This window comes from Enoplosus armatus, chromosome 3 (assembly GCF_043641665.1).
Source record: "Enoplosus armatus isolate fEnoArm2 chromosome 3, fEnoArm2.hap1, whole genome shotgun sequence".
In the NCBI taxonomy this organism is placed as follows: Eukaryota; Metazoa; Chordata; class Actinopteri; order Centrarchiformes; family Enoplosidae; genus Enoplosus; species Enoplosus armatus.
The window spans coordinates 8,114,510-8,128,626 of record NC_092182.1 but is presented as its reverse complement, the minus strand read 5'-3'; the positions used below and the strand labels follow the sequence as shown (position 1 = coordinate 8,128,626).

The window sequence follows — 14,117 nt, the reverse complement described above, 5'->3', positions numbered from 1 at the left end:
TGCTGTTGTTGGGTTAGGCCTGGATATACTGCATTGTTTCCTCACTTCTAAAAGACAAATACACTGTGAGTTATGTGCGTCATGCAGGAACCATACCCATCTAAGACAGGAACTCAAGCTGCAAACGTCAAGCACATCCACAGTTTCCGTCTGAGATGATGTGTCGATTTGAATTCATGCCAGTTTGAAATGAGCAGTGGTTTCAAATGTCACTGTGCTGCCTTATGTCTATTTTGACCACGCTCGCTTGGGCTGCAGTCGGCCGCGTGCCCAGCTTTCCCAGAACGACCACGCAGTTGATATCAGTCGGTCAGTGATGTCCTCATTGGTTGCTGCTGCAGTAGCAAAAGCTCTGTGGTTTGTGTGTGTGTGTGTGTGTGTGTGTGAGTGTCATGTGTCTCACCATAGGAAATATGTTCAGTCCCCTCCGATAAAGTGGGTTTTGGTTTGTAGGATTTTGTCTCACCCTTACACAGATTTTCACACTTGACTGTGTGGCTTCTCAGGAACAGAAGTTGCTGCTGCAGTAATCCCAACACATATTTGAATCGTATAGCTTCTTATGGCCTTGATTGAGAATAGGCTCTATGTGTATATATGTTTGAGTGTGTGAATTCTTATACGTTGCTTATATGTTGTTGTGTTTCAGTCTACACCTGCACTGATTCACGGTCTTTTTATGCTGTCTGTCAGCTCTGAACTTCTGTTTAACCGCCTCAATATGTCCCTTTTATAAAACAGATACACGGCAACTTTCGGCCCCTTCCCTTACCCCGACAAAATTTCTACCAGGTACAGCTGTATGAAATTTCTACCGTCTGCACACCTTTAATTTGTCTGTGTACAGTGGCTGTACAGAATAACAGGAACACCTTAGTATAATGCTAGTAGAATGACTGCAATGTTGAATTTTTCTCATTAAAGGTAGTATTTCCTGCCAGGCTTTAATATAGGATACATTAGATTGTTAGGTGTTCCTGTTACTGTGTTAGCTACTGTTGCTGCATGAGAAAAGTTCTGTAGAAATCGTGTCATGTTTCAGCTTTTCCAGAAAAACAGAAATGCAAAAATATGTTGCAGAGCAGATGCTAACCTGAAGGCAGAGCCAGACGTTAGCTCTTTATAGCTCAGTGGGTAGATCATGAATGTACACTAACACCACTAGGATCCATTTTTTTTAATTTCCCGAGGTCACCTGTGCCACACATGTCAGGATGAAAGCATGTTCATAATGGCATAATGTTTGAGGCATGTGCTGAAAGCAGCCTGAACAGATGTGTACTGTTTGCAGTGTGTCGGTGGATGGACGATGTGTTATCTATGAGCAGAGAGCCGTCTGCTATACAGGAGGAATGTAGGAATGCTGCAGTTTGGAGTCTCAGCAGACAGAAAGTGTTGGGGTGGGTCTCAGGTGAGCACAGAGAGTTCAGTCTGGTGACATAATAAACCTCTGCTTTAGCTTTAGCTTTAAACGTACGACTGAAATTCAGGGACGGGTTCAGGAACAGATAATATGAGCTTAACTAAAACTTGTTAACAGTTCTGTTACTGGCTCTAAAGCAGCCTCTTCATTTTCTTGTGTCTTTTTCTCCAAATTTAAGAATGCCCACAAGATGATACCACCTTTTATTAGAGTACAGTCCAGCGAAGAGGCCATTGTGCATACTGTGTATTCAATGGCATGTTTATGTATTATTGATCATTTTTATTATAATCTGATACTGACAGCAGCAGTCATCTTGTAAACATGCTACATAGTTCCCTTCCTGTTTCCTATACTGTGCGTTGTTTCCCCTAATGGACTGTGAATGGAAGAAGCAGCCTGTTTGTTTGCCTGTTGGAAAAGTATCTGGGTGGTTTGCTGTGCTGTATGTGCTGCCTAACCTGTCTTTGTTAAATAGCACCTGTCACACACAGGGCTGGAGGTGGACTTGTGCAATGGTTTTGATATCAGACTGAACCACGAGGGGAGACTATTTAGTTTGTGTACAGTTTTTCAAAATAGATCTCCTCACTGATGGTAATGCAAATGCATGTGGATGCTAATTTGTTCAGTAATACTGTCCATGCATTTGTTCTGACCTCTAGTAAGTGAGCATAACTTAGTGAATGTGGAGGGGTGAACGAGGAAAAAGCAATGTCACATTATGTTGAGATCAGCAAGGTAGCACATTTCTGTGGGTCTCATGCTTCCAGTGGTTTTGGCCTTCGCACCATGTTGGACTGCTCTCATATGACTCAAAGGCAAATGAGTCACCAAATCCTGTTGGCCAACTTCCTTTGATTTCAACTGACACATTTGAAACTGTGGTCGGTTCCAAATTTAGTTCGGACGTGGTCTTTGAGAGCTTTGGTTTTGCCATAACGTGCATTTCTGTAAGGGAAAGTATAGAGCACAGCAGTGATGTCATTCATCTGGCCACTGAGACACAATTTGTTCATTTCCGAAGAGACATCTGACATCATGTTTTAGACAAGAAGGTGAACACTGCAGTGACCACAGTCCCTTTAATCAGATGAAATGAATGCTACTTTTTCAGCGTTTCTTTAAATTATGTCACTGTTTTACACAAGGCTGGGAATCAAAGCTCAGTACTGCTTGAGTAGCAACTGAATTGTGTCCATAATAACTGCAGAGAGTTAGATGAGAAGATAGATACCACTCTCATGTTTGTACAGTAAAGATGAAGCCGAAGCAAGCAGCCGGTTAGCTTAGCTTAGCATAAAGAGTGAAAATGGGGAGAAACAGCTAGCCCGGCTCTGGCTGTAGAATTTCTTCCCAACAGCACCTCACTAATTAACACATTTTATCTTGTTAGTATCTTGTTTGTTGAATAAAAAAGTGTTAAAACGACTGCTGGGGGTAGTGACTTCCTGAAGTCTCTCTTTGCCTGGCGATGGCCCCCGGCCAAGAAATATCCTGGCACACAACCCCTCATAAAACGGCAAATTGTAATTTTTACACTTTTGAGCTGGATTTTGTTACCTTTCGACAGAGCCAGGCTAGCTGTTTCCCCCTGTTTCCAGTCTTTATGCTAAGCTAAGCTCACCGGTTGCTGGCTGTGGCCTTTTATTTACTGTACAGATATGAGAGTGGTATCAATCATCTCATCTAAGTCTCAGCAAGACAGCGAAAAATCTTCCAAAGCGCCGCACTATTCCTTCAATGAAAACAAAAGTTTATTGTCAAAACATATATCATCAATGTAAGGTATCAACCAAAGTAATATTTTGGTATTGATACAGAAATACAGGTATATTAGCACCAATATCAAAATTTGAGCAATACCCAATACTACTTTGATCACACAGTGTTCCAATGTGGGATATGAAAGTACATTTCAGAATTTCAATTTCCAATGTCAGCTTTGTAATGAAACCTGCAAAACACATCTGACACATCATGCGTCACCACCCAGCATGCAACACAACTCTGCTTCCTTTTCTTCAGTTATTAAATCTTTTTTTGTGGTAACTCGGTTACGATCAATCAATATTGACTGCAGTAACAGGAGCAACATGACTTCCCCTGTGGCAGGAGATGCCCTGGCTGCTTATGACATCACTTCCTCCCTTGTGCCACTTCCTCCTTATTCTCTCTCTAAAAAGCATTGTGTTGACTGTTATGAGTCAATTGATCATAAAATTATTTCTGAAACAGAAATATATGAGAAAAGAGAAAAGCAGAAGTAATATAGGACAGGGAGGGGGCATGTTCTTAGTTGGACTAATAATATTATTTATTTGAATGGACTTCACACTCCTACCCCAACTAAATCCATCAGTTGTATAAGGTCTTAAGGTAAAAAAAGAAACATGTATCTTTACTTGAAGTGAGATTTTCCAAATAAATACTGAGGGTTTAAGGAAAAATTTGAGCCTCATGGCTGCCCAATAGATGAAGCAACACTGGAGCAAACATTGTATGTGATTCACATGTGCTAATTCTGAGCTGGGTTGTGACTTCAGTTGTGTTAAATGTAACGCTGGTGTGTGAGGCAATCGCTGAGCTGCAGTCATTTCTAAATCAAATGTCCCAGATTGCAGATGGTTCAGAGTGGTGCACTTCACAATGGGCTCTGCTTCTCTGCACCTCTTCCCTCCTCCTGTTCATCTCTGTGTTTCCCTTCACTCGCTGAATTTGGTCACAGACATACAACCAGGCTTTACCCTCCATCCTGTCAGCTCAGCATAACTGTAAAACGGGATGCATAGCTGGCTTGACAGGTTAACTCACTCAGAGGCTTACAGGTGCTCAGACGTGGGATAATGATAATTGGTAGACATAGTTGTTTTTTTTTGTCACAGGACTCGATGGCATCTGTCAAGAATACTTTGAAATTCATAACAGTGTAAAAGCATGTACAGTAAATTACAGTATGTTTTACAGTGCAGTGATTTACTGCCAATGTGTTAATATCCAAACAATCTCACAACCTTGTGTGAACAATCGGAAAAACCGAGTAATGTTCACCAACTGGCTCAGTCACACCCGACTGTACAGTGATATAACATCATACAATGCGTTGGGTTGGATGTGAAACTAACTGCGGTAATTCTGACCTGGTGTCAGTGGGTGGAGGCTCTGTTTTCTTTATTCACACCACCTGAAAGAACTGGGCTGGGCTCTGCAGCATACTGGACTCCACCTGGAGACGGCCGCATGCCTCAGAAATACTGAACTGCCCTGCTGCCTTCAAAAGAGGAGTTTATTTAGTACACTGTACACTTCTTCAGTTATCCGTCCATACAAGTGGAGCAGAGAGTGCACTTGAGAGTGATATGTTGAGGATTGTACTTCTCCTTTATTGCTACTGCTTAGATGTTTTGAATAACTTAATTACATTTAATTTCCGAATAAAAGTATTTCATCATCATTATAAAAGTGACACTGTCCTTGTTCCCATTATATGTATTATTAGGAATAATACATGAACACACAGTGACTAAATTATACATATTTCATTTCTTCTCTGGTTTACTCTTTCCTAAGTGAAATCCTCTCACATGATGAAGTGATGTGATTCGCGGCAGCAGTCTGATGACAGTTACCAGAAGATGAACTGGATCTTCAGCATGATAACTTTTGTAACTGAACAGCAACTCAAATCTTAACAAGAGGAAATCTGACACAAAGATCATAGCACCACTGATACTGTGTGAGGAAGTACAGCACAGATATCACTGCCATGTTGTGTGAGTGAAAAAAAAAAAGGCCGTGTCCTCGGAGGTCAAAGGCCGACCTCGTTGGCTGCCTCTGAAGACTGATGTGAATTATCTCAGCGTTCATTTTAGGCTGTGCGATGTCAGCTGAGGAGTAACTTGTGAATCCTGCGTTCGTTGTTACTGTTGTCGACCACAGACAACAATAACACTATATAAGGTCTATTTGCTCTCTGCAGTCACACCCTTCAGACTGGAATGTAGCGCTTGAATCAACCCCCTCTGACTGCAGTATGATGGATGTGTCGATCGCTCAGTCCTCTCCCGTCCCTCCCTGTTTATCTGAAGAAATACAGTTCAGCATGTTCTCCTCTCCATCCAGAAATGAGCTACTTGGAATGTTTTGTTTCCCCACAAATGTTGCCTCTTGTGAAACCGAGATGTTGCTCTGTGTGAATCTTGAAATGATTGTGACGGTTTCTTTATGATTTTTCGCTGCACATGCATAACTTTTCTCTCTCTCTCTCTCTCTCTCTGTTTGTCTCTCTCCAGTCACAGCCTAGCCACGCCACACCCAAACCGGCAGCTCAGGTCTCCACTGTGAAGCCTGCACAGTTCGAGGTATCAAACATTCCTCCTTAATAATACTGTAAACTCTTCTCTTCTCGCCCTGTTCCTCTCTGGAGAAACTCATTTGTGAACTTCCTATGTTCAATCAGTGGATTGTTGTCTGGCTGACCCCTGACCTGCCCATTATGTGGACTGTGTGTAGTATTTCCTTTCCCTGTGTAGCTTTATGTTTGGATACTTTTCGGTAGAGTGAGGGAATAGGTTTAGCTGTGTCCTCTGAGCAGCAGCACACAGAAAAGAAAACTTTCCTTTTCCTTCCATTCAAGCACATGAGAGGAAACACCCAGTTTTCCGTCAGTGGGAAGCAGTTAACCCCCTTAATGCTGCTCTCAAACAATGGATCAAAGTCATTGCCCATTCGTGGTCAGTCATTTCCAGATGTTATGGTATTTCTTAAATGTAAGTTAAGTAAAACTTTAGGTAGTGGACACGTTAAAGTAATTTAGCAGTATGTTAATCATGAACTCTGATCGTGGATCTTGTTAACATACCAGCATGATGTCTGTTACTAGAAAACAGTTGGCGGACTTCATCAATGACTTTTTAGAAATTTGGCATAAACTGTACTTTATTAAAAGTTCAGTGCAGTTTATGGGACACAACAACGGGACAAACTGGTCTTCTTGGCCAAAACTGAAAGTCCCTTATTGACTAGTCTCTGTGTTGAAACAATGTCTTTAACCTCATTTGGCTCTAAAACACAACACAGGTCCTTTACTTCTTTAAGGCCATACTGTGTTTTTACAGAACAAATCAACAGCCTGAAGTGTTTTCACTTTGCCGTCAACAACAAGGCTTTGACGTTGTCTATTTTGGTGCCTGGCTTGTAGAGAAAGGCTTTGGTGGGATATTTGGGCTTTGAAAGTGGCTATGTGCAGAAAATAGGTGCATGAATATTTAAAATAGTAAGGAATTACATGTTTTAGACTTACTGACTTGCTTACTTAGAGTTATTTAGAGACTAGGCTTGTATTACTCAGTCATTAACCTTCAGCTATAAGTGACTCTTGTTAGCAGCTGACCTTGGAGCCCCTTTTCATACCTCTTGGTAGACTTTGCCATAGTCGGGTACAGCTGCTCATGTTTCAGTGGCAGTGTATTTGAGCAGTGCAGTGCAGCAGTGTAGGTGCATACAGTGGGCAGTATATCATGACCACTATGTGTGGTGCATCAATAAAGGCCATCTAAAGGACTATCTTTACCTCTTTTTTCAATTTAAAGGGGTACTCCACTGATTAAATATGGCACTCACAAGAGACAGATTTAAAAACAAATGTTCAAAATCTAAGCAGCAGAGGGAAGAGGAAGATATCCTGACTTTTAGTTTCTAGTATTGACCTTATGTGGGCCGTCCTATTTCCGGTTTTGTCTCTTAGCTTCCGGTTGCTCATGCTGGCTATAGTAAATACAAATAAAAAGCCTCGGCCCACATTGCAGAGGAGGTCACGTGACCTGACCACCACATCCACCACAGATATCAGATTAAAAAGACGATCTTCTGTGCAAACATTTGGCGTTAACTAGCTCAACTGTGTGTTGTAGCAGCAGTTTAATGTTGCTGTGGTGGAAAATATCAAGAGCTTTGATGCGAACTTATCTTCACAAATGATCACTAAACCAGATGATTTTTACTTTGTTGATCTGGAATCAGATTTATCAACAGGCATTAAAACACATCTTTCCACCAAACTATGGATATAATATATATTTAATTGATAATGTCATTTTAAATTATCAGCTTGTTACGCAATAATATGTCATGAAAAGCAAAGGAGCCTCCTCTGTGACTCTGTGTTTTTTAATAAAACACAAATACCAACACATTCTGATCGGTCACCGTGACTATTCTGAATTAACATGACCAGCTGACTGAGAAGTAGAGGGAAGTCTCATTTTCTTCCAGCTCTGCCAGTCTCCTTCATGTGACACATTCCCACTTCCGGTGCAGACAGGAAGTTAAAAGACAAAATAACGGAGTTGGAGCACTTCCTCGTTGCTGAAACGCATGAGATGAATAGGTCAAGCTCCAAAACCACTGGAGCCTATATTTCCCAGAATGCAACCAATAGCATAATTTAATTGGAAGCTCCCTGCCTGGCAAACACCCACCTACTTCAAACACAATGCCCCCGGTTTGTATCACAGGCTGTCAGTTATGATAACGTCATGGTGATGTCATCAGGGTCATTCTCTCAGCTCCCTCCAGAGCCACAGACGACATTATACAGCTGTTCTCACAGGCTGAGTAGTGCTCCTCATGACAAGTAAACTGACCCTTGTGTGTATAATCAGTGGGCTGCCCTTTTAACAGTTCATTTCATTTTGTCATGAAGCAGTAAATACATTGGCTATTGCCACAAACAAACATGTATAGGCAATGCAAGCATCCACTGAGCTGTAATAAAGGTAGATGATCGACCTCTCCACACCTGGTGCGTTGCAGAAGGCATCCTCAGGATCCGCCATGGCTACAAAGTCTGGGGTGGTTACCACAGCAACAGGCGGAGCCACAGGAAGTGGTGTCACAGGAGGAAGACCTGCTTCAGTTGGGACAGCAGGAAGAGCCAAATCAGAGGTAGACGGACTCTGGATGCCTAAATGAAAGTGGAGGGGGGCATTTGGGTGTTTTGGTGTAACATGAATCACTGTTTTCTTCGACACTCTGAGTGTGTGCTCATCATCAGGCAGCTCACTCCTCTTCTTCTCTGGCTTCATCTTCTATTCATCTCGCAAAACCTCCCTGTATGCCTTGTCTCTCTGGCTCCGGCACCCAAACATCTCGGACCTTTCTTGTGCATCAGAAGCTGAACACTTGCTGTATCACATTCATGAGCTCTCTCATGTCGTCACGCTGCTCGCCACAAACTGTGGAGCCGACTTCATAAATAACTTTCTCATGCTCCTTGGTTTGTAGACTAACACCACGCCAGCAGGTGCTACTGTTATTGACATGTCATCCACTGGGGCTGCTATTGTTGACATGACGTCAGCTGGGGCAAGGGGCGGTCCTAAAGAGATGTCAAAGGTAATGGCGTCATCATGACAAAAATGCTGCTCAGTGCTTTTCTTTGTGAAGTTACATTACTGCTGACCTTTTCCTGAAATTATGACAGATTTTCTACCAACTGGGCAGCTTGCAGGTACTTGAATATTTGATCAACTCTATTTTTCATTGATGTTTTGCTGTCAGGTTGTAATGTTGTAATGTGACTGCCGTGAAAATGCCTCCCCGTTGGTCGAGCCATGTGCTTGTGGGAAACTTACACACATGACTTGTGTGTGAGCTGCTTTCGAATGAAACTACCAAATTCACATGTTCTTTCACACCCATGACTGCTTATTGTTACAGTAATTGTCTTTTGGTTTTCTAAGCAGCTGACTAACACATTTTATAAGGGTTCTCGAATACCCCAAAGTTGTTCTTCAACCGTTCTCTGCTTGCTGCATTGCCAGTTTCAGGCTCTTGTGAGCTGCCTGTGAGGCAGAAAATCAATTTAGAAAAAGTTTAGAAAAAGGTCAGCAGTACTGTAAAGCATACAAAGTTTGTTTTTAATGGGCTAAAGTATAAAAAAGCACCAGAATTTAACCACACACACACTGATCAATGGTCAGATTAGTCTCAGTAGACCTGAGTGGTTAATGACTGGTTAAAGTGTATTTTTGCTTTAGTCAAACACTACAGTGGCAGATCTGACCAGAGATCATTTGCTCCTGCTCAGTTTCCACTAACACTGTTAACATGTTCTTCACATGTCTCATGTTGTCAATATGTTTACTGGCTTCACAAGTGCTGTGAATCTGTCATGCTTTGTGTTTTTGAGTAATCATTCGGCTACATGTTTGTAGACTGCACCTGCGTCCCAAGTCAGAGGCGCAGCTTCAGGTCTGTCTCCTGCTGCTGGAGTGACCACTGCTGTGACCAAACCTAGAGAGTCGCCCAAAGACACAGTCAAGGTAGACTCGGCTGCTGCCGGCCTCTCAGACTCTTTGTTGCCTCTGTGACTCGCTTGAGGTGTACTTTTCAAGACTTGTTGTTTTCTTTCTTTCTTCCTGCAACATCTTCCCTGTGCGGCAGAGTCTTATTGGGTTTTTGTTACTTCCTTACTTGCTCGCTTCGGGAGTGTCTTCAAAAACAAGTCACTGCTTCGGCCCTCTCTCTCCTACTTTGGCGATGACCTGCTGGAGAGTATAAAGGACTTTTGTTCTTTACTCTGCAGCCCTTTGCTCAGCATGCCTACGCTTGTTATTGTATTTGCAAGTAGTGCACACCTGTCCACTTGCAACACCACACGTACATGACAAATCTGAATCAGCCAGAGGAAAGCAAATGGAGAGGAGAGGCCTACAGTTTGTTGCTTTGTCCTCTTACCTGAGTTTCATTGCACAACACCTGATGGCACCTCTAGACTCATCAAGTTGGTGGAGGATTTCTTCTGCTGAAGTCTCGTCTTTTTTTTGTTTCTTGGTGCATGTACAGCGGACCTGTAATTTTACTTGAGATGTATTTGGCCTATAATAGATTCAAATCCGTTGTATTTTAGAGTGCCACTGCCTCCACAACAGTCAGAGCTGATGTGCTTAAAGTTGATCCTGCTAAAACATCAAAACCAGCTGCGGCTGGAAATGTGTCTGTGCAGGGGAGGAGAGAAGAAGCTAAACCGACTCAAACAAAGGTAGACGATGGTGGTAGGGATGGTGGCTGTCTGATACTTTGGTCCTGTGTATTTCCTGTCTGTAGAATATTAATAGATATGTTGTATTGAGTATTTTCATGGGGCTCTGACTGTGTACACCACTGTTTCTCGTTATTCTTTCTGGATTTATATTATGAGGAAAAGTGAGGTTTGGCTATCAGTTAGTGCAGTCTCTTGAGTAAATAGCACAATCACACGTACTGTAAATCCTACCACGCTAACGTAATGTCTGTGTGTTGCATGTTTCATGTCGTGGAGGTCTGTGTACTGACTCTGGATCTGTGTTACAGGTGCAGGTGGAGGTTCCTCCGGCGGCAGCTAAAGGAGCCAAGGAGGTAAAGACCTACTGACGCAGTGTGAGTTTGCTTTGTAAGGCATGTTGCTCGCTCCAGTGTGCTGAGTTGTGTTGCATGTCCAGGTGGATCCGTTTGATGCCCTGGCCAGCATACTACCATCAGCTGATCCCGTCACACCCCAACAGCCTGTATACACCGGGCCAGAGGTCAAAGAGGTACAGCACAGCCACAGAGTGCACGCAAGTGTGTGTGTGTGTATAAACTTAGCTGCAGCATGGATCTGGTGTGTGTAACTGTGTGTGTTGCATGTATCACAGCATGACATCACCTCCAAGAAGGGTCAGAAGTGTGGAGAAAGAGATGACACGCTGCCTCCAGGCTACAGATTTGAAGATATGGTCAGTTCTCCCTAGTCTCCTCCTCTTCACCACTTCTTCTGATTCACTAATTACTTTGCCAGCAGAGTTTTTTTCGCCCATTGAGAGTCACTGTCAACACGTTTTTATGGGGACTATTTCTTCAGTAGGAAGTAGTTCCTTTGGAAACTGTTCACAGTCAGGTCTGTGGATTATCTAGAGTAATGGGGAAGTTTTGAAATGTCATCTTCTAATGTTGTGAGTACCACAAACAAAACTCCTTTCACCTCCATTGTGTTTGGGCAGAGATGAATAGGGCTGAGAATCAAATCTCATATGTTTTTGATACCAACTGAAATATATCCAAAAGCTGGCATCAACAGCCTGCTCAGACTCTTAATCTAGTTTACTTATTCTTTGATCAGATAGTTCAATAGGCTATTTTTTCCAGGCAAACTTTTCAGGGTCCCACTCATTTTGGGACCCTTAAAGAAACTCATGTATCACATTGGCACAAATATTGAAACATTTAAAATGATACTCAGCCCTAGAGACAGGTATCTCAAATCCTGGGAGCATAAAACCAAAAGTGTCTGCATGGCCAGATACCACTGGAAGGAAATGAGAGCATGAGCATTGAATTAGTTTTTTCTTCCAGTCTAAAATTAATCTGTTTTTTCTAGGCTCCAGTTCCTGCAGATTATAAACCCAAGGACATCCCAGTAAGTGAACATGCATTCTGCTCATTTTGGCACAGATACAGCTCAGACAGATACTCGCTCTTTGTCGACTTTATTCCCAACACGTGTCAGCAAATAAGCGCAAATGATCGCACATACACGTTCAGGAAGCGCTGTTTCCCCTGTACGGTCTCCTGGTTCCTCTGCAGTGGGGAATGTTGCGTTGCACTGGTGGGTGTTGTCTCAGCAAACAGGACCCACCTTCTCGGATCGAGCTCGTTGGCTCTTGTCTGACCAAACCCAAACACTCACGTAAATATGCGTGTGCACCACCACATAGACACGCATTCACACACTGATACACACTTGGATATCCACCCATGTGTAGGTTACTATTTACTCACCCTCAACACACCCACATTTGCATCATAGCCTACTCCCACTTTTCATCTGGTCTCGCAAGAGGCTTCTTTGGATCTGCGTCTCACGATCTGTTTCCACCTAGATACTTTCCTCCAGTGTGAGTTTTGTGTTTTTAGATTTTTTTAATCATATTTTAGCTAAATGAACGTTTTATGTGCCAAATGTGTCTTTTAAGATAGTTCATTTTAATCTTTTTTTGTCTCCATGGAATGTGACGGGTGTGTCTGTACTTTTCCTTCACTGCTGGTATATGCAGTCTGGTTTGCATTATTTTGCCCTTTTCTTTGTCTTTCACTTGGTCGGACATGCCCTCTAGTGGAGGTGGAACATATTGTGGAGTAATTCCTCCTAGATTAATCAGGTCATTGGTTTTAAAAAGTCTGATCATGTCTACATATTGTGATGTCATCCGGTGGTGATGCATGCTGTGTTCTTCGTCTCAGAAACCGCTGAGCACAGACGAGGCCCTGGATTCTCTTACAGCTGGTTTCATGACTTCTACTGATCCAGCTGCACCCATGAAGCAAGAGGTCAGAGTCATCAAGCATGTAGCACTCAGATGCTAGTCCATCCTCCACCTTTACACCCCATGTACCCTCTTGACAAAAGTCCATACTTAAAATTCCACTTGTCTTGTAGACAGTATCAGCCCTGAATGTACACTGTATGAAATTGAAGGCATAGCTTTGTGCTTTTTTTAGTAGTCTAACAAATTCCCATCTTGTATTTTTCTATATGAAATATCTAGAAAAAGGACCATGGCGATATCGTCAGTGCCTCATCTGCTGGCCCTGCTAACTTTGCACCACCTCCTGTAAAGGTAAAGTAAAACCTTCAAGTCTCTGCAGTGTCATTGTCATTGTAGCATCGGCCTGAGGAAGAATTTTATTGTCTAATGTCGTGTCTCTGTTGCAGAAATCTCCTGCAGGGGTTCCTCCTGCTGACAAGAAAGCCAAGATGGATGATTTCTCTCTGGCAGCTGGACTATCCTCTGCTCCTGCCACGGTACAGCAAGAACTCATATAATTCACAGAATTATGGGTAATTTTCAGATGACGATAGTTCATTCTACTAAGAGAAATGTTTAACTACTTAAAAAAAGTTTAAAAAGTTGAATGTTGTCTGTGTTGGCTGTAGCAGAAAGCAGTTCCTCTTGTGGCCGTGTGTCCTGCTCCTCCTGCTGACAAAAAGGCTAAGATGGACACCAAGCCCAAGACTGACAACGTGAGATTTACAGGAGTGGACAAAATACTTTGTACCCGTGTCCCTGTCCTACCCTCTCTTCTTTTTACTTTCTGTAGTTAAACAATATGTGACGGATCAGACCGATGGATTATTAACATCCACTCCTGTCCTCTCCTCAGGGCGGCTCTCTGTCTCTGGATGCTCTCAGTGCTCTTGGCGACACGTTGGCAGCACCAGAACCAAAACCTGAACCCCCCAAACTCAGACCTGAGGACATCGTCTCGGTAGGAGCGCAAGCAGCCACGCTGTCTTGTCCTCATGCTTTCTCACAGCCTTTGGTTGCCTCTCTAGTGGACAGTACAGTAAAGACACAGTCTAGTTTAGAATAGATGTAGCTAAACCTGAAAATGATTGTCCTGCGGAAAACATCCTCATCATCTCCACCCAGAAAAATGTCTTATTTCTTCCTCTTTTCCTTTCAAAGGAGGACAAACACACGAAGAAGAAGGGTGTGCTTGTAGGAGAGAGGGAGGACACACTTCCTGCAGACTACAGGTTTAACAAGGAGGAACTCAAAAAACTGCCTGCTCCTAAACCTGAGGTGAGACTGGGACACATTCACTTTAAGGCTCTTAAAATGATACTTAAGGGTGTTTAGCTCTTATAAATGATGTGCAAATAAACAGTAAC

At 42.7% G+C, this 14,117-nt stretch overlaps 1 protein-coding gene across 10 annotated transcripts in view; it reads left to right on the top strand.

Annotated features, from left to right (window-relative positions):
- cast (calpastatin) overlaps window positions 1-14,117 on the top strand; it is a 34,971-nt gene that overhangs the window by 12,886 nt on the left and 7,968 nt on the right. For 6 of the 10 annotated variants that reach the window (XM_070902095.1, XM_070902092.1, XM_070902093.1 and 3 more), the window contains 14 exons: window positions 5,716-5,784; window positions 8,237-8,368; window positions 9,640-9,747; window positions 10,335-10,466; window positions 10,778-10,822; window positions 10,906-10,998; window positions 11,101-11,181; window positions 11,823-11,861; window positions 12,686-12,772; window positions 12,991-13,062; window positions 13,158-13,247; window positions 13,380-13,466; window positions 13,607-13,711; window positions 13,912-14,028. In XM_070902095.1, the coding sequence (XP_070758196.1) occupies window positions 5,716-5,784; window positions 8,237-8,368; window positions 9,640-9,747; window positions 10,335-10,466; window positions 10,778-10,822; window positions 10,906-10,998; window positions 11,101-11,181; window positions 11,823-11,861; window positions 12,686-12,772; window positions 12,991-13,062; window positions 13,158-13,247; window positions 13,380-13,466; window positions 13,607-13,711; window positions 13,912-14,028 (1,257 nt within the window). The remainder of the gene's footprint in view (window positions 1-5,715; window positions 5,785-8,236; window positions 8,369-9,639; window positions 9,748-10,334; window positions 10,467-10,777; window positions 10,823-10,905; window positions 10,999-11,100; window positions 11,182-11,822; window positions 11,862-12,685; window positions 12,773-12,990; window positions 13,063-13,157; window positions 13,248-13,379; window positions 13,467-13,606; window positions 13,712-13,911; window positions 14,029-14,117) is intronic. The other 4 variants (XM_070902091.1, XM_070902096.1, XM_070902098.1 and 1 more) reach the window with 4 other exon arrangements.